General features: G+C 40.6%; 2 protein-coding genes across 7 annotated transcripts in view; one reads left to right on the top strand and one right to left on the bottom strand.

Annotated features, from left to right (window-relative positions):
* Arfip1 (ADP ribosylation factor interacting protein 1) overlaps nucleotides 1-11,310 on the bottom strand; it is a 103,565-nt gene extending 92,255 nt beyond the window's left edge. For 5 of the 6 annotated variants that reach the window (XM_063260853.1, XM_063260855.1, XM_013160352.3 and 2 more), the window contains exon 1: nucleotides 11,081-11,309. The gene's annotated coding sequence lies outside the window, so the exon portion shown is untranslated. Of the gene's footprint in view, nucleotides 1-11,080 lie in introns of all 6 variants that reach the window. The other variant, XM_013160355.3, reaches the window with a different exon arrangement.
* Nucleotides 11,311-11,534: 224 nt separating this feature from the next.
* Nucleotides 11,535-25,672, top strand: Tigd4 (tigger transposable element derived 4). The gene is made up of 2 exons (XM_013160350.3): nucleotides 11,535-19,547; nucleotides 19,703-25,672. The coding sequence occupies exon 2, from the start codon at nucleotides 20,193-20,195 to the stop codon at nucleotides 21,771-21,773; it is 1,581 nt and encodes a 526-aa protein (XP_013015804.1). The 5' UTR covers nucleotides 11,535-19,547; nucleotides 19,703-20,192; the 3' UTR covers nucleotides 21,774-25,672.
* Nucleotides 25,673-27,925: the final 2,253 nt, after the last annotated feature.

Genomic DNA, 27,925 nt, shown 5'->3' with positions numbered 1-27,925 from the left:
ATTTAAGAAGTTAATGACTTGTATCTGTGCTGTTTTTCTGCTGAGGGTACAACTCAGCAATTTGGCATGTGCTCAGAACCAGCAAGATGCTAGGTTCAGGTCTAAGCACACTATATATATCTATGTTTTCTGATCTCCAGATAAATTTAGTTACTTTTAAAAATTGTCTTTAAAACAGAATATAAGTCAGGAATGGTGGCCTGTAACCCCAATACTCAGAAGGCTGAAGCAGAGGACTGGAGCAAATTTGTAGTGGCCTGGGCCACATAGTGAGTTCAAGGCCAACCTGCGCTATACTATAGTGAGATCTTGCCTCAAAAAAAGAAAAGAAAAGAACAACAACAAAAACACAGAATGATAAATTACTGCTACAAAACTACCACTACCACTAATGTTTCAGGCCTCACAGACCAGTTGTATTGTAAGCCATTTTTTAGGTTCACTTTTACAACCAGCCAGAGGTTTTCATTAAGAACCAATATCCTACAAAGTGTGAATTACTAATTAGTAATTGTAAATATGCATATAATTATCACCTGGGGTTGTTTTTACTTCACTATTAAAAGATAACCTTTTACCAGGTGTGGTGGTGCACTCTTGTAATCCTAGCACTTGGGAGGCTGAGACAGGCGGATCACTGCAACTTCGAGACCAGCCTAGGCTACAAAGTAAGCCCAAGGCCAGCCTGAACCAAATAGCGAGACCCTGTCTCAAAAAGACAATAAATAAATAAATAAATAAATAAATAAATAAAATAAAATAAAATAAAGTGTCTATTAGTGTAATTGAATAGAAATTATAATTTGAGTTTTTCAAATTAAAGTCTTCATATACCAGAGCATACCCTGTCTCAAAAACACAAAAAACAAAGAAATAACAACAAACAGTTGCTCATTAGGATTCAAAAACAGCCCTGATCAAACACAGTTAATTCTTTTTTTTTTTTTTTTTTTAACTTTTTATCGGTACCAGGGATCAAACTCACGACTGCCTGTTTGCAAGGCAGGTGCTTATGCCACTGAGCTAAACCCCCAGCCTCAAACACAGTTAATTCTTAATTGTATGTAGGAACAGGAACAACTTAGAAGTCAATCTATTAATACTTAAGTACTCTTATCCTCACCACTAAAATCAATTTTTCATGAAGTAACAAAATTAACTGTTTGGCTGTCTTTTTATGTTCCTCATTCCAACTTGGCTGCAGAGAAACTAATGAGGAGTAAAATGGTAAGACTTAGAATCACTCTCAATGGGGAGAGGAGGAGGGGTGGAAAGGAGGGTCAGGAATGGAGGGAAAAAGTTGTACCATAAAAACAAAACTGAATTAGTCTCTAAAAAGAAAACTAGCCGTAAATAAAGTCTAAGTTATTCAGTGTACTGTGGCTTCATTCTTCACAGATGGCCAGCTGGGTTCCAGAACACTAGAAGTCAAGGCAACCCAGAACCAAGAGAACCTGTTTTCAGTGCCTTGTATTTAGTATTACATATATGAACGCTCACTGCCCCGGCAATGGTAACTGCAGTTACTTCCTTTCTAAGTCCCTGAAACTACCAAATAAACCTCCTGAAAATCCACAGGTAGTGTTTTCTTCCAATGGAAGAAAGCTCATGGTGAGGGCACAGCTTGCTACAGAGCCAATCACAAAACCCCCTAGAAGCGCGTTCATTCACTGGCTCGAGTGTGCGCACAGACCTGTATTTCCCACCCCCCAGCCGGCCAAAAGGCCTGGAAGCAATAATGCCCAGGCGGCAATGAGCGCACAGGGTCCCAAATGTCAGTTTCCAACACCATCCTCCAATAAAAGGAACAAAAGCTCCTTGGAAAAATGCTTCATTCTAGGACTGGGATTGCATGTTCTAGTACCAGAAAGTTAAAAAAAAAAATTATTCAAAAGATCAAAAACCAAAACCAAAAAACAATCTCATACTGATGTGGGGATCCAGGGAACACAGAAGCTGCGAGAGCTCCCAATGGCCAAAGCTAGAACAATCTGAGCAAGACAGTGACACACCCTGGGGTTACAACATGAGTGTACACGTTCCCAAGTCAGCAGGACACAGACAATGACTGAATAAATCGGTCAGTGGGGGAGAAGAGACAAACCACGGAACAGAAGATCCACCCTTACGGAAGTGGAGCGCGGCTCCCCACACCACGCGGCTCTCTGCTTCACCCCCACTGTGTGCCCCACAGAGATCCTGTCTGTAAAGAACGGCACACATGGGAAGCCGAAGAAGGACTAAGGTCATAGTGGACACGGACACACCTCCAGACAGGGGAACGCCCACACTGCTCAGCCCTACAGCGGGTGGGATGCACAGGACGGTTCTTTATTTATGTCTTCCACCCAAAGCACTGACCGAGGCTAACCATGACAGAAGCATCAGCTAAATCCTGCTTGCAGGATGGCAGTCCATAAATTACCTGGCCAGTGGTCGTGTTGACTACCAACTTTGTCAAACTTTGAGAAACTGCCAAACCAAGAGAACACTCAACGACTAAAGGGAAAATGGCCTTGGGTGGGATTCTAGAATGGAAAAAGGGCATGAAGGGAAAAATGAAGCAATGGAAGTCACATAAATGTTAGCAATTAATAATATGCCAATATGGGTTCACTAACTGTAACTCATGTACTACTCTAATGAAATGTTTATGACAAGGGAACCTGGGTATGGGGTATGCAGAAACCTCCACACGGTCCTCACAATAATTTAGAAATCCCATCAGTTTAGAAATTTAATGGGTCAACATTCAGGTGCCATATACTGTATTAAGTTCTACTGATTGCTAAGTGAAGAAGAAAATAAGATGCCCTTACCTCATGGAGCTTGTAGGCCACAGAAGAGAAAGACAATCTTATCAATAAATTTCAACTATGGAAATATATGATGCTACTCCTTAAATCTGGGTGGTCAGATAGTCCTGAGGGAAGTAAACTTTAGGTGGGTGTTAAGGCTAAGTAGGAGCTAACAAGTGAAGCGGAGTAAAGAAAGCAGTGCAGACAGAGAGATAAAGTGCACGTGCAGCAGGACGGACACAGGACACAGGACGCAGGACGCAGGACGCAGGACGCAGGACGCAGGACGCACGACGCACCACGGGCAGCCTGCAGGCTCTCGGTGCAGAGCTCTACAGAGCAGGTCCCAATGGAGGCTAGAGGACAGCACTGCCCAGGGCCTTCATTTTCACCCAGAAGAAAGGAAAGGGTCAGGGAAGGAGGGAGGACAGTACCAACTGGAAGTGTTTTAAACCAATTCCTGGGCCTTCAGGACGAATAATGGATTAGAGGAGGGTCAAAAGAAAGGCAAGCAAACAAGAACAGAAGCTACTGTAGAAGATTTTAGCAAGACGATGGTAATAAAACTAAAGTGGCAGTATTAGAAAATCAAAGTTTCAAGAAAGGCTGATAAAGCAGATTAATAAAACTTGACACATTTGATAAAGGAGAGGGATGTAAACATTTGTAAGGTTCACTTTCATCTTTTAAAAATTTTATAATGAAAACATAATGTTATCATTCACTGAAAAAAGAAAGAAAGAAAGTAGACCAATATTTGAGGGGTTTGGAAGGGAAGAAGGAGAAATTAGTTTAGTTTTAGATATCCTGGATTTGAGATACCCAAGAGACGGTGGTGAACTAGTCAGCAAGATACGCACAGGAGACAGAAAACACTCAAGCCCGTGGAAAAGCTGGTATTGTTTGTTCTAGAAAAAGCAGCGAGCTATAATTCTCAAGTAGCCAAGAAACACATTAGACTTAGACACTGACCATCTGGATTTAGTTAAATAGCTGAGGGAAAACATGGTAATATTATTCATCAGTTAACACAAAAACTGCTAGGCATGGGAGACACAAAGATTTTTTTAAATCTTGGCTCAATAGTATGTCACTAAACAAATACCATTTTAAAGTTTTGGACCAGCTGGCAAATGTTGAAAATGTTCTAAGTCTGCACTGCCCCACAAGGCAGCCATGAGCCCCAAGTGGCTCCTGAACACTGCCATGGGGCTGGGACAACTGAAGAACCTGTCTATTTTATTTCTACTAACGCAGCCACACGCAGCCAGTGGTCATCCTGTAAGAGAATGGGTCTGAGTTTCCTGTGTTTCATTTGATCCTCAACAACTACTTTCCAAATTAACTTTCAGAGGGTGGAGGAGATGGAAGGTCTGAGGAGCAGAAGAAACTTTCATTCCATTTGCCTATTATATTATTTGAATTTTTATTTCAAGAATATAGTTCTTTTAGTTTAAAAGTAATTAACTATAGTACAGGAAAGTTAGGAAATACAGAAAGGAAAATAAAAAAATCACTTACGTTTATAAGTGACCCAGCCAGAAGAAATAACCTAGGCAGGCATGGTGGCCCAGGCTTGCAATCTCAGCACCTGGGATGCTGAGGCAGGAGGATCACCACGTGGTTTCAAGGCCAGCCTGGGCTACACGGTGAGCTCAAGGTCAGCCTGAACTGCATGGCGAGACCCTGCTCAAAGCATGCGCAAAGTCCTGAGTTCATCCTGGACAAAGAAGGAAGCAGGAAGCAGGGCGGGAAGGAAGGAAGGAAGGAAGGCGGGGGGTGGGAGGGGGCCTGCTACCATTTAGCTGCATGTGAGGAAGAGCTCCATTTTTAACCCTTTGGGTAGGAGCACATGTGCAATAATGGCCCAAGACACTTCCTTTTCAGTTTTACCACACCTCTCCCCTAATTCAAGTCTACTCTAAATACCCCAGAAATCCTACTAGACTAACATCATCTCTACAACCCTACCTCAACACTGCAAAAGATAAACATGGAACAGCCCGCTTGCCGTCTCCTCCAGCACCCCTCATGGCCATCAGTGTTGTGCAGCTCAGCCGAAAACTGACCTCCGCTCTCCTGTGCTGTGAAATCAGTCACTGCAGTGAGCCAGAGTCAGACCTGTAGTCAGGCGACCTGACTCTGAGTCCTGTGGTTCTTTCACTCTTGGGCGGCCCTGGACTAACAAGTTCTGCCATTTTCTGAACTGGTTTCTCCATTTGTTAATAAAAAGTAGGGCTGTCTAATACTAATCTATAAAACAATGGCCTAGCAAAAGAAATAATCAATAAATGACAACTATTAGAGGTTTTATATCTGGGGCACACGCCAAAAACTGGACTCAAACAAAAAGGGTTCCAGCCACCTTAGAGATTGAAAGCCCTGCAGCCCCCCAATGACTCCTACAACCAGGGTGTGAATTCTTCATCCACCTCTTGGGTGACCCTGAATTACACATTGTACCTAAATCTCAATTTCTTCATTTCTCATACGGTATTGTAATGTTATTTACTCTACTTACATGGTATGGCCAGAGTAAAAATAAAAAACATATGTAAAAGTGTTTTAGAAGTTATTACATGCTGAACACAAAATGTTCAAGGGTAATACTTTCTTCCCTTGGGCAGACTTCCCACCAACATGCCAAGGATGGCCTAGAGATGTGCTGAAATTCTAACCTCCTTCTCTGCACCCCACAGCTTTCAGGGAACAGACAAGGGCTAGCCACGGTCTGTGGCACAAACAGAATCACTCTTGTGTGCCATGATGCAAGTAAGTGTGGAAACTCTGCCTTAGAGTATCATCTCGTGCAAGGTGAAAAGGAGCTGGGCCAACAGACTCCTTCCTCTGAACGACTACACCTCTCCCCCAACGGCTGCTTTTGTGATTCTGCCCCCAAGTCTGAAAATCAAGGAGCTGCAGGTCCAAAGGTATCAGACAAAAATCAAGCACAGTGAGCAAGAAGTAGCAAAGAAAAAGGTTTGTGCAACGATCAGGTTTACAACTACCTTCGGAGCCCAAAACATTCTAAATATTCTTTTTGGTGACAATCTTTGTCTTTTAAGAGAAGGTGTGATGTTTTCCAAACACAGTTACTGTGCACTGGGATATAACTCAATGGTAGAATATCTGCTTAGCATGTGAAAGGTATTAGGCCCATCTGCAGCACCACCATCAAAGAAAGGAAAAAACAAAACAAAACCCACTCACATTTAGATTTAGATTCTAATAACTAAGGTGAGGTGAGAACGCCACATAAGAACTTTAGATGTCTGTACATCTCCACATAGATTCCAAAGCAGACTACTTACTCAGAACAGTATTCACTTAAGTATGTCTGTTAAGGGTGGCAATGTATTTCAAAAAGGTCACATACTGTTTTACAAGAATCAGCTGCTAACAGAACCAAGCAACAGCTACCTACACCCATCTTAAAATAAGGGTTTAGAAGATATGGAGGAGAGATGGAAGAAAAATAGCAAAAAAATAAAGAGGGAAAATGCATATACACATTCAGAGAGAGGGAGAGAGAACAGTGCATAGCTGAGAATCTGCAAGAGCTAGTGAGTGGCTTTTGTAACTGCCCAACACTGGTAGAAACCAAGAACAAGATTACTTTCAGACCTTTTTTTAAAAAGGGTTTTTTAAAACATTGTTTATTGGTACATTTTAGGTATATATAACGATCACATTCATCACAGGGAAGTTGTACCTGTACCTGACATATCTTTATTCTTTTTTCCCCTTTCCCTACCCTCCCTTCAACCCTGTTCCTCTCCTGTACAAAGCTTTGCTCATTTTATCCTTTTCTTCTCATATTTTTCTTTTACCTTCCTTCCTTTCCCTCTCCTCCCTCCCCTGTTCCTCTTTCCATTTAACATCTTCTTATTTTACAATATCTATTATACACTTTGGTCCTTATTTATACTTTCTGTTTCTCACACCAGAGAAACAATTTGATATTTACACAGGCCTGATTTATTTCACTTAAGATGATGGTCTCAAGGTGAATCTATTTTACTTAGAATTGTCTCAAGCTTCTCCTTCTTTATGGCTCTGAGTAGTACTCCACCCCATAAAAAAAATCATTAGTTGATAAGCATTTGGTCTGTTTCCAAGATATAGTTATTATAAACTGTGCTGTTATAAACATGAGTGTGCACATGAATTCCCTGATGAATGTGATCATATGTATACCTAACATATACCAATAAATGTATCACTGTGGTATGATGCTTTTAATTCTTTCAAGAAGATACCAAGAAGGGAAATAGTTGGGCCAAATAGAACCTCGCATTTTAGTTTTTTGAGAATCTCCTCACTGATTTCCACAGTGGCTGCACCAGTCTGCACTCCCACCACCAGTGGAGAAGGGTTCCTCCCCCCCACCCCCAGCCCTTCCAGCATTTGTTATTGGTTCATTTTTTGACAACAGCCATTCTTTCTGGAGTAAGATAGAATCTCAGTATTGTTTTAATTTGCATCTCTTGAATGACCAGTGATGGTGAACATTTTTTCATATATTTAGTTGCTGTTTCTACTTTTTCTAAGAAGTATCTGTACCTTCCAGATGCCCATTTTTTTTTTCTGGGTACTGGGGATCAAACTTACAACCTCACACTTGCCAGGTGGGCACTGGGCCCCTAAGCTATATCCCCAACCCCCAGGTACCATTTTTGGATTGGGTCTTTAAATTTGAGAGGTCTGCTCTTTTTTCTTGAGTTCTTTATATATTCTAGATATTAGTCCTTTGTCTGAGGAACAGATGGCAAATTTTTTTCTCCTACACTATGGGCCATCTCTTACTGTTTTGGTGGTTTCTCTTGCTATGGAAAAGCTTTTGATAAGATGAGTCAGATCTTTTTGTTTTATAGGTCATTATCTTCTATAATACTCGAACAACTCACTTTCCAATCTGACAAATCCTGTTAGTTTTTACCCATGGTTACATTACCTGAAGATCTCTGTTACATTTACTCTTTCCATCCCAAATTTATCATCCTGATGTTTATGTTTCCAGGTTCTTTTGATGCCAACATTATTCTTCTAACATTTATGTTCATATTCTCCACTCCTCATAGCACAACTAACTTTCTGTCTCTGTCTCTGACTTACATCTGTGTCCATGGGGAAAATCTATTTATTACTACTGTACAGGCCTCCTCCAAATTTGCTTCTTTTTATCATACTTTTCAGTATGACATTCAACTAGATGCTCATCCACCTAAGAGTAATACCTAATAGAGTAAGAGTAATGCCTAATAGAAAATAGTTTACTGTCTGCTTATGTCTAATCCAAAAAAAAAAAGATAAAATGGAAGCACAGCAGAAGCGGTGCTAGGGTTTACATCTAAAATGTCCCCAACAGTGTTGAGTTCAGAGGTGGTGCTTCTGCAAGGTGCCAGGATCATGGGAACATCATCCTCATCAATGGATTAGTCCACAGATGAGGTCATAGCTGACTGTGCTGTTAGCTCTAGGGGCAGGATCATGAAGGGTGTACTCTTGTCACTGGCTTTTCCCTTCTCCCTCTGCTTCCTGACCATGACAACAGCAGCAGCTTCCTCTACCACGTCTTTTTATCATGCTGTTTCTGTCTTGCAGTCTGCTGCCATGGACTGAACTAGTGAAACTGAGGCCCAAAATCAACTCCTCTTTTACATCGTGGGTGCCAGACATTCTGACCCAGCAACCAGACTAATAAAAGCAGTATACAGTAAACCAGAGTCAGACACCTAGGATCACATCCTGACTTCACCATCTAAGTCTGAGCATAATATTTCAGCTTCACTTAGTCACTAAGTTTCATTCTCTTGATCTATAGCACTGTGGGGCTTTGCCACCATATAAGGTTGCTAGGAGGGTGAGATGAGATAGATATTTACGTAAAGTACTGACCATAATTTCTGGCAAACAGTACATAGTATAAACAAATATGGCTGACATTATTGTGTTAGATAAAACTTGTCTGCTGGACTGTCTTCTGAACTAAAAGAAAACTAATTTAGCTTAACTTATTCTTTACAACATTATATTGACTGCTTCCCCCAAGAAAAGATGCTACCAGAGTGAAAAATTATTCTGTAATCAGAAAAAACTAGTTACTTGAGAGAGATTATGATGAACTGTAAACAGGTCTCTTCAAGTTCTAACCTATATGAGACAACTTAAAACCTTTAGAATTTTGGCCTTCAAATAAATAACAAACATTTTACAACCAAGTCAGTAAGCGAGTATGTGCCCTAAAACTTAGTTTGAAAATACTCTTATTTACAAGACAGCAGTCATTAAAACACATAATATAGAATGGAGAGAAAAAGAATGTTGAGATAGAGCTTATGGATCACATCACTGAAACATCTTACTTGCCATTTCTAGCAAAACCAAAATGCAAGGTAGATGGCTCAAGTGAAACATAGGAAAATGAAAGCCAAGCATAACCAGAATTTAAACTTTTTACTCTGAGCTGTACATAGTGGATTCGTGATACTTAATATGTATTCAGTAGCAATAAACACACCATTTTACAAATCCACGCAATTGCCAGGGCACTAGCCACAAACTGCCAACCCTAGAAAGAACTCTCAAAACCACAAATCACGAGCTAATTAAGCTGACACTGTCACTTCCTTCAGTATTTCTAGGAAGGAATTTAGAAATACTAAATATTGAAGTAATTAAAAGATTTCAATATTGAGTTATAGTCTTTGCATTCTGGTGTTCTTGGCACCCAAACAAGCTATTCAGTGTGAAAAAAAATAACAGCTAAACCCTGCCACCAAAACAACAACAAAAAAGTTTTCATAAACTTCAACAAGGCACTAAGTAGTTTTTAATCTGACTGGACATCGTGTATCTCTTTTGATAATTTTATTTTTTTTGACTGGGAATCATACTCAGGACCTTGCACTTGCCAGGCAGGTGCTATGCTGTTGAGCTACATCCCCGGTCTAACTTTATTTTTTAAAAATCCAAAAAGGGATTCCCTTTGAGGAAAAAAACTCAGTTGAAAATATTCTGCATATAATTTCAGGGGTGGGAATGAACAGAACCTTAAAAATCACTGAAATTTTACCCCTACCCCCCAATTCATAGCCCATGATTAAGGCAAATCGTAATCCCAAGGAAAACTAATTTATCAACTTGAAAAGGAACCAAAGTAACTTAAGTAGCTATTTCAATCCAGAAAATAAAAGTAGGAATAAAACTATTTTCTGTTTTCCTAGATAAAAAGTATTAGTGTTTGTAGCAGGGGTGGTTGATCACACTGAGCCAGGAAAACAAAACAAAGCAAACAAAAACAGGACAAACGGAAGAAAAGTATAAAAAGTATACGTAGCCTACGAAGTACTCCCTCTGAAAGAGCAGTGATGAACCGGCCAATACCTGCAGCAGTGGACTAAGGGTTGCCTGAGCGAGCAGCCAATGGGGTGCACCTTTCTAAGTCAACGCAGTTTATTAAGCAGCAAAGGGGAACACACCCTGACAGGTGAAAGAACACGTTGATGAAAACTCCTGCAATTCTTCCCTTTTTTCTTATCAAATATGAACTGAGTAAATACGCTTTGAACTAGGAGAAGAAAATGAAAGAGGGAAGAGGGACAGGATTCCTAAAAAAGAGTGGCAACACGATGTACGGGAAAAGGAAGGAGCAAATTTTTGAGATCAAGAGGTTTAAGAGGAAAGTAAGAATAAAGCAGAGGAAGCAATAATAAAAGAAGGAAAAATGCAGCGTCTAAAACCTGCTTTTTCAAAAAAAGTGCAACTCTCTTTCCTTTTCCTAGACACGTAGGCAGTAGCGACTTGGCAAAGAGGAACGAGCCACAAGTCACAGCCACGAACTCCAGCGTGCCTTGGACGTCCCAGCAGGCACGGGCAGGCTGGGACATTTCCTGGGCAAGGCTCCTTCTGCACGGCGGCCAGGGAACCTCTCGGAGGGACCACCACCGCCTCCCGCCCTCTCACGACGGGAGAGAGGAAGTGGGGGGCTGCAAGGAGGAGAGGGGTGAGGGCTGCACGCCAAGCCCGAAGCCCGCCGGTACCGAGGCTCGGTTGGTATCCGCACCGAGCAATCTCTTCCCACCGAATCCACGCAGAGCCGGGGGTGCCACCGTAAAGGGCCCCTCCAGACCCTTTCCCCTGCAGTTTCTGGGGCACCCGCAACCGCCAGGAGGAATGCAGGGGGCGAAAACCCCAGGCACCGGGCTTGGGAAGACACGGCGCGCGCCGAGGACTGAGCACCCACGTCCCTGCGCCCCGCGCCCGGCCCGCTCCACCCTCACCTGTCCGCTGGGAACCCGGAGCTCCCAAACCGAGGACTACCGCCGCCGCGGCGCTCTGGAATCTCCGGCACCCTGCAAGAAGTGAGCGGAAACGCGACGCGGGATCGCTCTCTTCGCCTCCCCCACGAACCTCGGCGCCCAGGGGCGGGGAGCAGCTGCAGCTGTCACCGCCTCACACTGACCAACCCGCGAAAACACTCAGGCCGACGACCTCCCACCCCGGCCTCTAGAAGCAACACCCGGAGCAGCGAAGCCGGAAGTGAGGCGACCGGAAGTCGCGTGGTCCCGGGCCAGGACGGCCGGCCTCTCTCGCCCTAAACCGGGCCGCTGCGGCCGCGTCTCGGTGGTGCCAGCGAGCCTCCCAGGCTGGCCCCGCCCATCCTGCTGCGGCCCTAGCAACCACATCCGGGGCTTCGCCGGCGTGGTTGCCCGGGTAGCGTTCGGGCTGCTGGAGAGGCGTGGAGCAGCCTAGTACACTCGGCTCGCCAGGCGCAGCAGCCGGAGCGGGGAGCTTCCGACGGGGTGTGCGGGCCGGGCCTGCGGCCCTGCGCTTCGCTTCTTTCTCACACACTTCGGCCCCACGCTTTGGGTGGAGGTGGACGTAGCTCACCGCCACACTACCAAGGGAGAGCGGCCGCCGGGGAGCACGCAGAAGGTTACTCCAGGCTGCGGGCGGGGTGGGGCGGGGCGGCGGGGACTGGGTTCCCCTCGCCCGCACCCCGGCCGCGCCTGTGACGCCCCTCCCTCAGCTCATGGCACCGCCTCTCCCCTGCGATCTGTAGCTGCTAGCTCGCGCGTCGACTATAGATCACTCCTTTCTTTTCTGTTCCTGTTTTCCCACATAGCCGAGCTCTGCTTTCTTTGCCCGCTCCAGTCCTTTTTAGGTAGATCACTTTCCTGTCTGGAGAAACCACTGCACCATCCCTTCTCGCGGCCCTTCTTAGATCCCTAAGTAGGGGCCACCTCCTGCGCTTCGGGTGCTTGTCGCATCCCTGCACTGAGAGGAGGGAAAGTGACTGCGCAGTTCTACTAGACCCAAATGAAGCTTATTCGCATATGGTACTTACTATATATAGTCGACGCATCCGCACGCATCTCCCTTTAAACCGACAGGCTGTTTTTCCTTCGACAGCCTTGGCCGCTCACTTTTATTCTCATGTCACTTGTAGAAAAGCAAAGGGTAGCTGTGCTCAGTGGGACAGGGCTGGGTATGGTTCAGTGGTAGAGCACTTGCCTAGCATGCACAAGGTCCTGAGTTTAATTCCCAGTACCACCAAGGGGCATTCATCTCTCTTTAGCCAGTACTAGCACCTACCTTTCTCTGACAAGACAAGGCAGAATTCTGCCTCTACACTACTCCAGAGAGTTTCAGTATAGTGACAAAATGTCTGTACGGACATCTTCCCCAGATTCATGTGTAGTAAATACCTGTGACACTACAAATACTTCAAGTGCCAGTAACAATATTGTCTGAGATCTCCGGGATTCCACCTCTTACAAAAATAGTACTGAAATTCTCAAGCGTAAATCTAGTATAAAGGGCCCTTCCTTATCTTAAATGATTTTATCTTTACTAAAGAAACCAGCTCCGCAACCTACTCGGGACCAATTCGGTCTCTCTCGGACAGAAGCTTTCTTTCTCACTAAATATATTCTACTCTTAAAAAGAAAGAAAGATTATATGTGCCAACTCATTCAGATCATAGCTTCAGTTCTACAGATTACTGCAGATTTTTGTTCAAAATCATCCTCTGTGGAGCCCTTTGGTCTGCTCAATTTAGAGTATTTCTTGCTCTTACTGTTGAGGGACGGAGTAGCTACAGAATTTGTAGCTAAGTAGAGGTGTTACTCCTAGGATTTCCAAACACTGCTCAGCTGTGCTTGAATGATATAGACATGACGACTTAACTCTGGCTGGCTATTCCCTTAAGGAGTCTTGCTTACTGTCTCTTAAGATTCTTAACCTTACTAAAGTTAGTCTATTAGCCTGTTAAAGGTGTTTCTTATATTAGAAAGGTGAACACTTACTTTGGCAATTTGCCCGTAGCTGGATAGTTTCCTTGGCAGCTGCTGTGGGTTTTTAATAGTCTTGTGGAATTACTCAGAAGTAATCTTAGTTTTTCCCTGGTGATGTTACTATTAATTTTGTCAGATACTCATCATAGACTCTCACCTTTCTACAGGTGAGATAAGATTCTGGTACTGTTCATTATTCTCATCTTGTGTTGTGCAGAGAACTAATGTGTCCATGACTTCTATTGCCATAAGGGAAGTTAGAATTTGGACTGAAAACTGGGCTGGGGATATAGCTCAATGGCATAAACACCTGCCTGAAATTTTTCACTTTAAAATATTGTGCTGGGAATCAAATCCAGGGAATAGAAAAATTTTTTGCTACTAATCAAAAGACTTATTAAAATTAATCAATTAATTTTGTGATACTGGGGATTGAACATAGGGCCTTCATGCTGAGCTACATCCCCAGCCCTTTATTTTTATTTTAAAATAGTTTCTCACTAAGTCACTTAGTTTCCCAGGCTAATCTCAAGCTTGCAATCCTCCTGTCTCAGCTGCCCAGAGTGCTAGGATTACAAAATTTATTTTAATCCTAATCCTGTATAGATGGAGACTTGTTTTCCTCTCCTTCCTCCCGAATTTCTTCTTCCTTTTCTTCCTTTTCCCTGAAGTTAGAGGAATTTCACCTTGCTATTCTGTTTAGGAAGAACGGATTATGACTTCCAGCTGACATTTATGATTGGAGAAAGAAGGAAAAGGGGCCTTCCAAGTACATTTATCATGTAGAGATTACCCACTCTTTTATTCAGCTTTTTAAAAATTAGATACAATGTATTCACTGCATTTGGGGAGAACTCCAGTGGCCTTCTGTTTTGTCACCAGGCAGGAAAGGAGACAACAGGTTAAAACATACTGCTTTTAATCCTTTATCTCTGATTTAGATGCTAAATGCTATATAATACTTATCAATATTTTCTCAAGAGGTAGCGAGGCATGGTGTTGCATGTCTGTAATCCCAGCACTCAGGAGGCTGAGGCCGGAGGATCACCACAAATTTGAAGCCGCCCTCTGCTACATAGTGAGTTCAAGGCTAGCCTAAACTACAGATGAGATACTGTAGTTTAAATTCTTTTTTTTTTTTTTTTTGTCTTTTTACTTTTTATCAGTACCGGGGATCGAACTCACGACTGCCTGCTTGCAAGGCAGGCGCTTATGCCGCTGAGCTAAATCCCCAGCCCCCAAGATACTGTAGTTTTAAAAAAAAAAGAAAAGAAAGAAAGTTGCCACCTTTAGGTATTTGCTATGGGAATGCTGGTGATATCTCAAAATTCCCTAGTTCTTCATAGTAGCTGTCTGCATAACTGACCACAGGATTATTCCTTTGGAAACAAACTGTATTAGAAGATGCTGAATAATGATGGAACATTTTAAGAAGCCCCCAAGTAAGTGGGGTGCAAAGTAAAGGCATTCATTGTGAGTTACTAGCACTTCTCAGATTTGAACTGCATACTTTTTTTTTTGGTACTGGGAACTGAACTCAGGACCTTGTGCTTGCCAGGCAGGCACTTAAACCTCTGAGTTATGTCCTCAACCCCTTCTCAGATTTAAAAAATAGAACAGTTTTGTAGCATGTCCCTGACAAACTTACCAATGTTAAGACTCCAAGCATGGCTTCTTTCCAAAAGCGACAGAGTGCTCTTACGCGTTTATTATAACCTGGGAGAGTTTCTTGTGTGATTCTTTCATCCTCCCATTCTGTGTGCCATTCATTGAGGGCATACTGAATGAATTCCAACTCCTTCTTCTGACACCCAAGGCTTACCAAGGTCTGGTTCTAGCTTTGCTTTCCGGTGCTGTTAGTCTGCAGTCCCCTAGTGAGTGTTCTCTTTTACATATCTGGAGGAAAAGTGCTCATTAGGCAACAGATACAGGTATCACTATGGATAGGCAGATGTCATTACATAGAACTGCCAGTACTTCATAAGCTTGCATCTGCCCGTTTTACTCTATATTCTTATCAGCAGAAGTGTTTGCCTGCCTCTCCTTACCTGCCATGTACTTAGCCATCACTCATAGTTGAGCTCAAGTCCTGCTTCAGTTACAAACCCATTCTTTATCCTGCTTGTGAGAATTCACTTTTCATCCCTATTTTGATCCCATGGCCCTTCATTTTGGCCCCATGTTAAGTTTGCCTTGTATTTCTGTCTGCACATCTGTCTCCTGGGATATTTTTTGGGAGACTTAACTTGGACTCTATTTTTTCATGGCACTAGGACACTGTCCTTGAGTTATAGAAACATATGGTCTGATGATCCCCTGGAAGTTCCAGAGGCTGCTTATGTGAATAGTGTAGGAAGGATTGTGTGGACATAATTGCTATTTTTGAAAGACAAAGATTGAATGCTAACAACAAAAACTGAGTTTATCGTTTACCTACCTTGAGGGAATATTCAACATTTTGGTCAGTATCTGTGGTAGTCACTTTCCTTATCTCTGTCTGGAACACAGTGCCTGACACCCACAACATAGACGAAGAGAGGTTTCCATCTGCAGGAGGCTGGCTCCAGGGCAGGAGGCACACAGTGGAAAGTCCTGGGTGGCAAGCCGAGAGAGTCCTGGGAGAAGGCGGAAGGGGAAGGGTCCTGAGCCCTTCTAGGACATGCCCCCAGGAACCTTCCTCTTTGGAGACCTCATCTGCTATCAGCAAGTTAGGTAGAAACCCTCAATGCCAATCACTTTCCAGAAGCTCTGCCTGAGGCCCTGGGGGAACATCTAGATATAAAGCATAACGATGTCTTTTCTGTTGTTTGTTTCATCCACACACACACTCATATACACACAGTACTTATCATCATTTACTTGTTATTGAGAATCTGTTGGCTTGGACTGAACACTATAGCAATAATGTGAGTCTCTACCCTCATGTATTCAGAATTTGTTGGCATATGCTTTGTATTTTGCATTTTCACTTAGTGTATCATTTTCCTCCTGCCATTGAATGCTGTCCTTCCGTGGCTTAACAGAATTTTAGCACATAGGTAGATGCTCTTTGACTGAACCTTTTGTTGTACATTCAGGTCATTGTCTATTTTGCCTGTGATTATATGACAACAGTATGAGGACTATTCTCGTGTGGTATGCAGAATTCTAAGATGACCTCCAGTGGCCCTCACCTTTTATTCCCCGACCTGTGAACATAATAAGATAACACTCTGGTTATGTTATGCTACATACCCGGAAAGTCTGCAGATGAAATCAGTGTTAATCATTTGGCTTTGTGTTCATCAAAGGGGGGTAATATGAACAACCCCAACACAACACAAGGGCTCATTAAATGCAGAGGATTTTCTCACACCAGTGGCAATGCAGGAAGCCAGATTCAGAATGTCTAGGAGATTCCACGGGAGAAATTCTCTGTGGTAAGATGAAGAGGGCTATAGACAGGGACTTGATGGGATGCTCTGGGAACTGAGAGTGGTCTCTGCCAACACCCAACAAAAATGCCAAGGACCTCATTGCTACAACAGCAAAGAATGAATTCTCCAAGTGGCCTGAATGAGCTTGGAAACAAATTGTTTCCCAGAGTATGCAGTTAACAGTCCTCCCCTGACATCAGGATTTCTGCTTTCTGAAACCCTAACCAGTGGAGCCAGGGGAACCCTCCGGACTTCACACCCCCAGAAGTGCGAGAGCATCCATGGCAGTTGTTCTGAGCCACTAGCACAGAGTAATCTATTACCTATCAATAACAAATTAACACATTTCTAGTAAGTTATTTTTACATCTAAAATTATTCTTTCAGAATAAAAATCCTAGACAGAGTCTATCTGGATAAGGTTATGTATATTTTTAAGATTTCAGTTACTAATTTGCCCTCCATAAGCTTGGTACCAATTGTGTGCCTCCTAAGCACCTATGTACTGTACGTTGGCAAACACTAGATGCTGCCATTCTGATATGCAAAAACAAAAGGTTATCTCATTTTATTTCATGAGACAGGGTCTCTCTGTGTTGCTCAGACTGGCCTCAAAGTTGCAATCCTCTTGCCTCAACCTCCCAAGCGTTGGTATTACGAGTACATACCATCACGACTGACATGGTATTCCTTTCTTATTGCTGTTAGGATTGAGCATTTTCTTCATTTGGAGTTCAGTGGTTAAGTCTTATGTAGTGAAGCAACAGTAACTTTACTGTTGACATTGGGAAAATATTCCCTAACACGCAGAATAGTGTTTCTCTGCCATAAAACGTTCAAAGGGCAAAGTGATTAAAGAGCTTAGTTGAGAGGATGAATACTTCATAGAAATAAGAGTTACTGCCATTTTTCCCTGCAAAATAGCATACCAGATATTGTATTGTAGGAGGCTTGAGAACATCCATTTCATTGGTTAGCCAGTGTTGATACTTTATGCTTTTCTATAGGAAAAAAGTCCCTTTGCCTTGTTTGGAATTATATATTTTGATTATTTTATGAATATATTGTGAAAAAATTTTCATGAAAAATTATAACTTTGCTGTTTTGGAAGGAAAAAATACTGTTAATGGGGGCTAAGATCTTTCTATCACTCCTTTCAATTTGATCAAGATAACCTATAATCTCTGATTATACATAGAAATTTAGTAGTCCTTATTTGACATGCTTGGGGCCAGAAATATTTCATGTTTGAGGTTTATTCAAATTTGGATTACTTGCATAGACTTAACAAATGAACATCCATAATCTATAAATCCATTGAATTTCAGATTTTTGGGTTAGGAATGCTCCACCTGTATGACATTATTTTAACCCAGATGCAGTAAGAGGAAATTCAAGTTTTATAGATACATGAAGAAGAGTTTTTCCCGCAGCTGCCTGCTCATATCTCATTTACCTAGAAAGGCTAGAACTCCTAATCCTATACTTCCAGGAGGCCTGACATGGCTGTTTTGTTGTTTATTTGTTTTGTTTTTTGTCTAGGTAGATGTTGGAAATACTAACTTGGTGTGAGGGGCATAAAATGTATCACTGTGATCAGAGAAAGTCCACCAGTGTGATTTAAGGGTGCTATAATATAGTGAAAAGAATGTGGAGTTGGTGTTTTAAAAGCCTGGATTCTGGACTGCACCCAACCACATAATAGTTTGATCACTGAAATCCAGCTTTAATTTTCTGATCAGTTATTTGAAATACAGATAGTAAAGCAATTTGGAAACCAAAACCCAGGATTATTATATGACCTTTTTTGTATGAGTATTCCTCCTTTATTCCTCTGATAAAAACTCCTTTGAGTTGGACAACAGAGACTGAAGTATTTTGATAAAACATTTTGTCAAAAAATTTTGTGCAAAAAAGATGTTCAAGTCATCAGCAAAAAACCCCGGAGTGCCCACCCTCTCTTGCCGTCCTCTAATGATCTTATCTTGGACCCTGTCAGGCCAGAGCTGAAAGACTGAGAGCATTTGGAGCCCTGTGACTGTTCTCATGGTTCTGTTGAGTGATGGAAGAGAACTCCGTGCTTTCACTGTGTGTTTGGAGAGAGATTCTTGCTTCCATTTGCAAGGGGAATTTCCTAACATCCCTGAATTGTAGAGTCATACAGCTGAAGGATTTAAGGGAAAAGATAATGCTGGTGAGATCATTATACATTTGTCAAGCACTGTCTATACATGCTAAGTGCTTTGCAGTCTTTTACTAAATCTCATTGAATATGCAAGAACCCTTATGAGGTAGGTCCTATGGTTACCCCCATTTTACAGGTAAGGGACCTGGAACTTCAGTGGTTAAGTAAATGTCTCAGGATCCCATAAATACTAAATGACATTATTTCTCTGTTCAGATCTGTATAGGACCAAAGTCCTATAACCTTATTTATACTATGATAAGTCCTTTTTTTAATACTTGAGAAGTAGAAGTCCTTCGAGGGTAAGAACCAGAGTCACCCTACTTCCTACTCTGAGTCTAGAACCCCTGTCTACATTATATCCTCTTATTTATTTGTTTATTCCTATTCATTTTCTCAAGTATTTGTGGCCCATGTACATTTTACTCAGGTATTCAATTGATAAATAAGTTACTGAACTTTTAAGCTTTGAGGTGGAAGGTCATTTAGATTTTTAAAACTGAATTATTAATGTCCTGAATTTTTTCTTAGTGAAGCATTTTCTACCAGACTCCTATAAAGAGCCAGTGTCTCCTATGTGCTATTAAAAGTCGAGCCTTGTGACCACTGTCTGACTGTGTGTTTTTCTTTTAGAGAAGTCAGAGAGTGCAGTATGTGACCTCGTGTAAAAATAGCCATCAAGGATCTATCCAACATCATTTTTAGTTCTTTAGTTTTGGCGAGCCCACATTTTAAAAACAGATTGAATTTGTCTGATTTGTTTCGAGTATATATTAGAACACATTTGCAGACAAGTGGGGATTCGGGTGCAGAGCAGAGCTAGAGAACTTTTACAGAGAGCCCTTCAGGTGGTAAGCATTTCTCTTAGAAATTTTAGTTATTGCATTTTCAGAAACATTATCCCATTATTTTCATTGTTATTAAGAATATAATAATTGATATATCCATATTTTTAAACTTTTAATTAACGTATTACTAAAACTGCATTTTCTAAAACATTTTTAAGAAAGAAGACAACTTCTAGAAGGATTCTACCATTTCCTTCTTTACCCTTGAAGAGGCTTGAAAATGAATGGATAACATTTCACATGAAATTTTTGAATGTATTTTCTCCTTATCTGTGAGGCCTTCTGCGGAGAATTAATAGGAGGTAGTTGAATGCATGCATAGATAAAATGGGTCATCTTAAAGGCTTGCAGTTCCAAAAATACATGGGCAAGACTGGACAGGTTTGACACAATGAGATTTCTATTTTAGCTTGACTTCTGGAACCGAATACACTGTAAACTGAACTGTGCAAAGTCCGAAGAAGGAAGTTTCTCTTCTAAAACATTCTAGTTGCATATAACATTCTTCTCCTTCAGATCCTTTTGAGAAAAATATATTTAGTCATCAGTTTCCGGAGGAGTAAGACATTTCCAACTTGTAATCTATGAAGTGCGATAGAAAGCAATAATCTATATTTTACCGAAACACGGGTTTAAAGAAACAGAGGCATGGCAGGAAGCGAAGAAAGCGCTGCAGCTGTGCAGGCCGAGGTGGCAGAGGCTGCTGGGGCCGCCTCCTCTCTGCCGGCCACAGTGAAGAAAAAGAAGAGCCTGTCCATTGAGGAGAAGATTGACATCATCAATGCCGTGGAGAGCGGCAAGAAGAAAGCAGAAATTGCGGCTGAATATGGAATAAAGAAAAATTCACTGTCTTCTATTATGAAAAATAAAGACAAAGTCCTAGAAGCCTTCGAATCTCTGAGATTTGATCCAAAAAGGAAAAGACTGAGAACTGCTTTTTATACCGACCTGGAAGAGGCATTAATGCGGTGGTATCGGATCGCTCAGTGTCTAAATGTACCGGTTAATGGCCCAATGCTGCGTCTCAAAGCTAATGATTTTGCCCAGAAGCTGGGCCATAATGATTTTAAGTGCAGTAACGGTTGGCTGGATCGTTTTAAATCTAGGTACGGCTTAGTATTCAGAGCTCAACCTGCAGAAGCTTCAGGGATTCCTGTAGATCCTTCAACTGTGTGGTCTCAAAATGTGCTTCCTTATTATTTAAATGATTACCACCCTAAAAATGTTTTTAACATCAAAGAGACGGCGCTGCTTTATAGAATGTTACCTACCAACACATTTGCATTTAAAGGAGAAACATGTTCAGTCGGAAAGTTATGCAAGGACAGGATAACTCTGGTTGTTGGTGCAAACATGGATGGCTCAGAGAAACTTCCCTTGCTTGTCATCGGCAAAAACAGGAACCCGCATTGCTTCAGAGGTGTAAAATCACTGCCTGTGTATTACGAAGCTAACAGAATGGCGTGGATGACCTCAGATATCTTTGAGCAATGGATGCAGAAGCTTGATGAAATATTTCAAGCCCAGCAACGAAGAGTGGTGATTTTTGTTGATTCTTTTCCTGCACATCCAGAGGTCAAGAGCCTAAAATCCATTGAGTTAGCGTTCTTTCCATCGTGTTTATCTGCCAAATACATAGCTATGAAGCAAGGAGTTATCAAAAGTCTTAAAATTAAGTATCGACACTGTCTCATCAAGAAATTTTTAAACTCCGTTGAAAGTAGCAAAGAATTCACCTTTTCACTGCTAGATGCGGTGGACACATTGCATCTCTGCTGGAGGACTGTGACCACAGAGACTATTGTTAGAAGTTATGAAGAAGCAGGATTCAGATCTCAGAAGGAAGAGCGTGGCCCAGCGGATGGACAGACTGCTGGTGGTCTGGATCCGGTTGCGCAGGCCGTAGGGGCAGGAGTGGAATTTCCGGAAGGTTTGTCTATAGAGGAGTACGCGGCCCTGGATGAGGACCTGGAAACCTGCGAGGCAGCTGCAGACGACAGCTCTGAAGGCACCGAAGAAAGCAAAGCAGACGAGCCTGGATTTTACAGTTCCGATGAGGAGGAGGACGGCGGAGCTCTGGAAACCCCACCACCTTTACCATCAAAGAATGAAGCGGTGATTGCCTTGGACACTCTTAAGAAATTTCTGAGAAGCCACGAGATAAAGGATGAACTTCAGAATTCTTTAGCAGACCTTGAAAATTTTATGAACTCTTTGTCACCTACATAATTATTCGTTGTCCATCTGAAGAAGAGTTGCTTTTCTTGATGTATTTTGTTATAAAAGGTATGTGAAGGGGAATTACCTCCTAAAGGTTAAAAAAAATAAAAAACTAGTAATCTTTGCTTTAATGCAAAAGGCTTTGGTCAGAATAGCAAAGCTCCCAAGTAAATGATGATTAAATATAATTAGGTGAAATTCTACAGCAAGATTGAGGGGAGCAGGAAGCATGTTTCAGAAGCATTGTATTTGATACATGTAGTGTATATAAATATATAAAATGACTGTTCAGTTATCTGCTTTACACACACTGGAATCGGTGACTGCTCTGTGTTTTATAAAGTTCAAATCATATTCTAGAATACTTTATCTGCCTAGTGCCTAAGAAACAAATATCAATAACTTAGATATTTATTTTTATAAAGATATATATATACATATATATGCCATGTATCCTGATAGACTTTAGAGTATCAAGTATCAAAGTAGTTTTAAATTATTTTTCTTATAGCTAAATTTCTTAAAAAGAAACTGGGAAAAGCTACTAAAACTAGACACAGTGGTACACTGAAAATAAACTCTGATATAGCTATATACCAAAATGATTAAAAATATATGTGTTACTTTCAGGTTATTTTTACAAAAGGTCAAATTAAAGATTATGACCATATCAGGGTTTTTTCATCTATAGTCAGAAAATATGGATCCTTCTTAAATATACATGTGTTAAATGTATGTGTGTGTGTTTAACAGAAAAGTGCTTTCTTGCAACATTTATTAAACTCTTGTGATATTTATATTTTAACAAGATTATTCTTAGAAGATTGATGTACAAATACATGTACTAAAATAATGTAAAAATACATTTACTAAAAAAAGAAAATATATGATACTTAGATATTTTTCTAATTTTAACATCTTAGGGTTTTAATCTAAATATTAATAATTTTCTTGGTTTATTGAATTTTATTTTCAGAAAAGACAAAATGTTCTGTCAGCATAATTTGATGTATTTAATCTTCCCCTTCCAAAATTTAATGAGTAATGTTTTGGGTTAAAATTCTGCTTAAGGAAGTTTTATCTGTGAAATGCTTTTTAAACAACTGTGTGAAATTATTTAACCTCTAGTGTTTAAACAGTAGACAATTATAGCAATGCACCAGACTTGTCCCTGTTACATTTTAAACACTATCCCTATTTATTACAGCTAAGTAGTGGACAGTTTGGAAAGTATTTTGTAAAAATATAAAATACACAGATAATTTTTGGTATGAATTACCAAACAGATGGCATTCACTTGAAAGAAATAGTTACAGAAAGCATTTTTATTTTCTTTTGTTGATTTACTCTTGCTTTTGAGATTTACTAATAGTAAGACTTTTATAATGATATTAAGGGAGTCTCTTTTGAAGTGAAATATAGATTATTTAAGTTAAAAGCATTTATAATGACTTGATTTAGAATTTTAATTTGATAGAATCATGAACCTAAAAGGAACTCTTAAGACTCTCACTTGTAACCATAATACCTCGCATATTATGAGCCTTACATGATTTTTTTCTTTCTCCACATAATGCTTTTTGTTCTTTTGATTGTTGATTATCTCAGATACTCTATGATATAAGAATTATCTTCATATTTACAAATGAGGAGATTAAAACTTGGAAGGGTAAAATGATTTGGTTAAAACCTCAGAGTCAAAACTAAAATGCAGTAGTTCCCATCATGTAGTCCTGCATCCCCTTCATCATGTGCCACAGTGCTTTGCATCTGCCCTGAATAAAAGAAAATTCTACTCTTTTCCTTTGAGGATTTAGTGGATCCCTCAAGGTCTTACCTGAGCAATTACTAAGGAAATACCGAGATACCTTCTGATTTAGTAATTGTTTTCCACTCTCCTAGAGGTTCCTTTATATTTCTGTTGAAACTATTTAAAATAACTTTAATATTTCTGAAGTGTTGAAAGCACCTATTCTTTTTCTCTCCAAATGACAGGATCAATTTCTTACTTGTAAATACCTATGAGTCATAATAAAGTTAGACAAAAGTGCATAAAATTTGAATAAGAAAAAAGTGCCTGGAGATTTAAATTCAAAGATAAACTTTAAGTTGTTAATGCTGTGCACTTCCCTGTGTAGTTTATAAGACATATAGATTTAAACAATTTTTGGAAAAAGAATGTAGAAATTAATATTCTTAGTACATAAACAATCACTACGGTGCACCTCCTAATTTGTCTTCTCTATACAGTCAATACAAAGTCAGAAATAAATGTCATTTGTCATTTCAAAAAATAACTTGATTTATAGTCTACCTGTTTTAAATTAAATGTGTCCTTAGTTTCATCCTTACTGCCTTATAAAGTTCTCCTGTTTCAACGGTGTCTGCTTCTTTTTATTTCATCGAGAGTGAGTCTTACATCAAACTGAGGACATTGTTTCACAATCTCTGGCTGTGGAACTACTAGTGAAAGGTTTGGTTCAGGATAAAATAGGACAGTGGTAAAATCTAGGCCCGTGGGTCTCCTGTTGTCTACCTGGCCTCTCCATTAGACCTGTCCTCAAGTCTCAAACCTTCCTTTTGACTGTACATAAGGCAGATTAATTGGGTAGGAGGAGGAGAAGTCCCTTTGGTGGCCCAGGTTAGGGTCTCCAGTTCTGTGGGGACGGATGGTGAGAGGTTTGACCCTCAGAAGGGCCAGTGGCACATCATTCAGCAGTTTCCCAACCCAGGGCTGGGCTGAATCTCCGAGGCTTTGGAAGTGACCTGAGCTAAGCGTAGCATGGAGTGAATCAGTCAGGAGGTTCCATCAGTTGCTAAGAGATGATCCCACCACCTTAAAGCTTAGGTTGGAAGCCATGGTGTTTGTGTAGGTTCTCAGAAAAGATTTCATTCGATTACATCAAATCTAGCTTTGATTCTGTACTTCCTTATTGGAAGGCATGTACTTGTCATTCTCAGTTTGCTCCACTCAGAAAAAGAGACGGACACTTCCTTTGTATTTATTTTGAGGATTCAAGAAAATTTGGCATGTGACTGCATACAGCAAAATGAAGTTTTCCACAGCTATAAAGAATGGCTAGAAAGGTTACTACAAAATATGCCCCAGTGTTATGCTGTAGTTGCTAAATATCAGTAACTTTTTTTGGATGTTGAAGATGGAAACCTGAGCCTCATAAAAGCTCTACCACTATGCCCATAGCCCCAGCAATAGTTTTATTGTTGTTCTTCTGTGCAATAAAATAGTGAAGCTATGTGCAATTTACCCGCAGAGTTCAAAGTTTCATTTTGAATGAAGAAATGGTGACTCTCGAAACCTTTTATTTTTCCTGAACTGATCTTGTGCAAAGCTCATCACAAAGTGGTTCTTTTGCCACATTAGCTGATTCAAATTCTTTGTGTTTTGGTTGCTGTAATTCTCTTGTGAAACCTGGTAACCCAGAGCATGAGGACATGCTAGCAAATGTTTTGCTGTCATAGTCTGTTCGGTCTGCTGTTACACAATACTAAAGACCTAGTGACCTGGACAGCAGAGGTGTATTTGCTTGCCTTTCTGGAAGATAGGGGGTACATCTTAGTTATGGATGAGGCCTGTCCCCTTGGGTTTCAGTCCTAACTCTGTGCACATGACCTCTTCGTGAGCGTGGAGAAAGACAGTCTTTTTGATGTCTCCTCTTGCGAAGGTAGGAATGCTGATAGAAAAACCCCAAAAGACCCAATTATGCATTTCTGAACTTCCGAATCTGCTCACACTGGGGTTTCAGAGTTCAACAGATAAGTCAGTGTGGGGAGGGGCTCCCTAGTACAGGTAAAGATATTCACATATTTAGTTTGGTAGTTGCTAAAAAATTAAGAAGGAATGCATGTTTCAGAACCAGTTCATCAGCCATAACCATCAGCAGGAACTTTAAAGCTTAGGAAACAAACCCCTTGGGGGGGGGGGGGCGGGATGGACATTTATTTCATGTCCTTGAATAAATGAGAGGGCTCAACATTGAAATATGTTGGTTTCCTCTAAACTAATCCCAATCGAAATTCCAGTGCAGTTTTATTAAAAACTTTGTAGCATAATTCTGATTTTTATGTAGAAAAATGTGTATCAATACCACAGAAAAGTTTGTAAATGGTAGTATTTGTCCTCAAAACCAAAACAATCCTGTGTGCAGGAGAATTATAATGGCAAGGTGTTAAAAGTGTACTAATTGCAAAACGCTGCACTGCGTGTTTTTGCATAAGTTTCCTTTCTGAATCTTCAGAATCCAGTTCCCAATAGATATGCCCATGTAACTGATGAGAATAGCTTCAGGTGTGTGTACAGCTGAGATGCAACAGAATTAGGACTCAAACCCAGAAACTCTGACTTAGTCTGTAAACACGGTATAAATTTATCCTAATGAAACGAGAATGTTAAGGATGTGTATGTGGTGCATAACATCCTATAGCCCCAGATCCCAAATCCTAGCAGAATACGTTTCAGCATTCAGAATTTTTCAGACTGAACAGAACAGGTAGCTCAGCGGTTAAGCACTTGCTTAACACATAGGAGGCCCTGGGTTCGATCCCCAGAGCTGGAAAAAAATTAATATATGTGTCTATTCTATATTACATTCCCAGGAAGTGCTAGGCCAACATTCCATAATTAACAGTTTTGCAGTGAAACATTAAAAACATTCACAAAAATCTAATATATAAAAGTTATAAATATCTTAAGAGCTTCATAGGTTTTATTGGCAAAAGTATATGTTGTCAGTTTTTACCACAAAAAATTTTTTTTCAGAGCTTTTCGTATTTCAGAACTGCTGTATTAGCATAAAGCAAAAACCACTTATGTTTCTAGCCATACATGGTGGTGCACTCCTGTAATGCTGATACTTAGGAGGCTAAGGCAGAGGATCACTGCAAGTTCAAGGCCAGCCTGAAATGTATACCAAGACTGTGTCTCAAAAAAAAAAAAAAAAAAAAACTATGTTTCTAATAGAAAATTATATATATATATATATATATATATATATATATATATATATATGTCAAATTCTGTGTGTGTATGTGTGTCTGTGTGTGTGTGTGTGTGTGTGTGTATACACTGGGGATTGAACCAGGGCCTCATGTATGGTAAGCACATGATCTAACTACTAAGCTCTCACTCCCCACCCACCAGCACCTAGGATCAGTATTTTAAAAATTTCTTTTACTTAGGTATGTTGGTTAGGTTGCTGACCTGAACAGAAGCAGATAGTCTATAAATTTGACGTGCAAATTCTGGTACTAAAATTTCTTCTTCTTGTGATTCACCTTAAGGAAACTCTTACCATATAAGACTAGAAAAATTTTTACCCAATAAAACAGAAACTATAGTACCATACTGAGCTGATGAAAAGTCAAGCTGCTGGTTTGCTGCACGGAAAACCACACATTCATCTCCATGTATCGGCCCAAAGTCCAATGGAATCACTTGATCAGACAAAGGCTCACCAGTATATCAAGGAGAAAAAAGGATAAAGTCCCCACTTCGTTTCACCATCTTTATTTTTTCTTTGTTGTCAACAAGACTGTTCTTCTTTTTTCAGTGGTGGGGCTGTTGTATAATCCTTTTACATCTCCCTAAGAGTACCCATTAAATACATAGCAGGTTGGTGGTATGATTTAATATGTGCTCAAATGGAGGAACTAAATGAGAGGAAGTTTTGTTTCCAGTATTAGGAAGAAGGATGGCTTTTGTTTTCCTCCTCCTTCCTCTTTGTAAACCACTAAACTCTTGCTAATGTGGAGTCACTGCCGGTGTTATTGGTTGGTACCACACCTTATTCTCTAAGTTACGAAATAGGAAACGGCACAGAGATCAGAACTACGTGCCCGAATAAGGAGCCATTGCCAAATAAGACCCAGAATTGCATCTTTCAACTCTGAGTGCTTTGCAGAGAGTTGTTTGCCTCACTCCATATATTGATCAATTTAATGTTTTGTTCCTTCTAATTACAGCAAGTGCCGCATCTGTGCCCAGACAGCTTGGCTGGGAAAGAGTGTAAATCCTACAATGTTAGAGTGATTGCCAAAAAGAAATTAAGATTTGAACCAAAAGACAATTATATTTTAAGTGAAAAGATGTTTCTTCTACTAAATGGAATTGGGGAATTGGGAACAAGTAAAGTTTGTTTTCAAAG

The sequence above is a fragment of the Cavia porcellus genome, unplaced genomic scaffold (assembly GCF_034190915.1).
Source record: "Cavia porcellus strain 051 isolate PalLab524CR breed Dunkin Hartley unplaced genomic scaffold, mCavPor4.1 scaffold_14, whole genome shotgun sequence".
In the NCBI taxonomy this organism is placed as follows: domain Eukaryota; kingdom Metazoa; phylum Chordata; class Mammalia; order Rodentia; family Caviidae; genus Cavia; species Cavia porcellus.
This window is presented reverse-complemented; position numbering and strand designations above follow the sequence as displayed.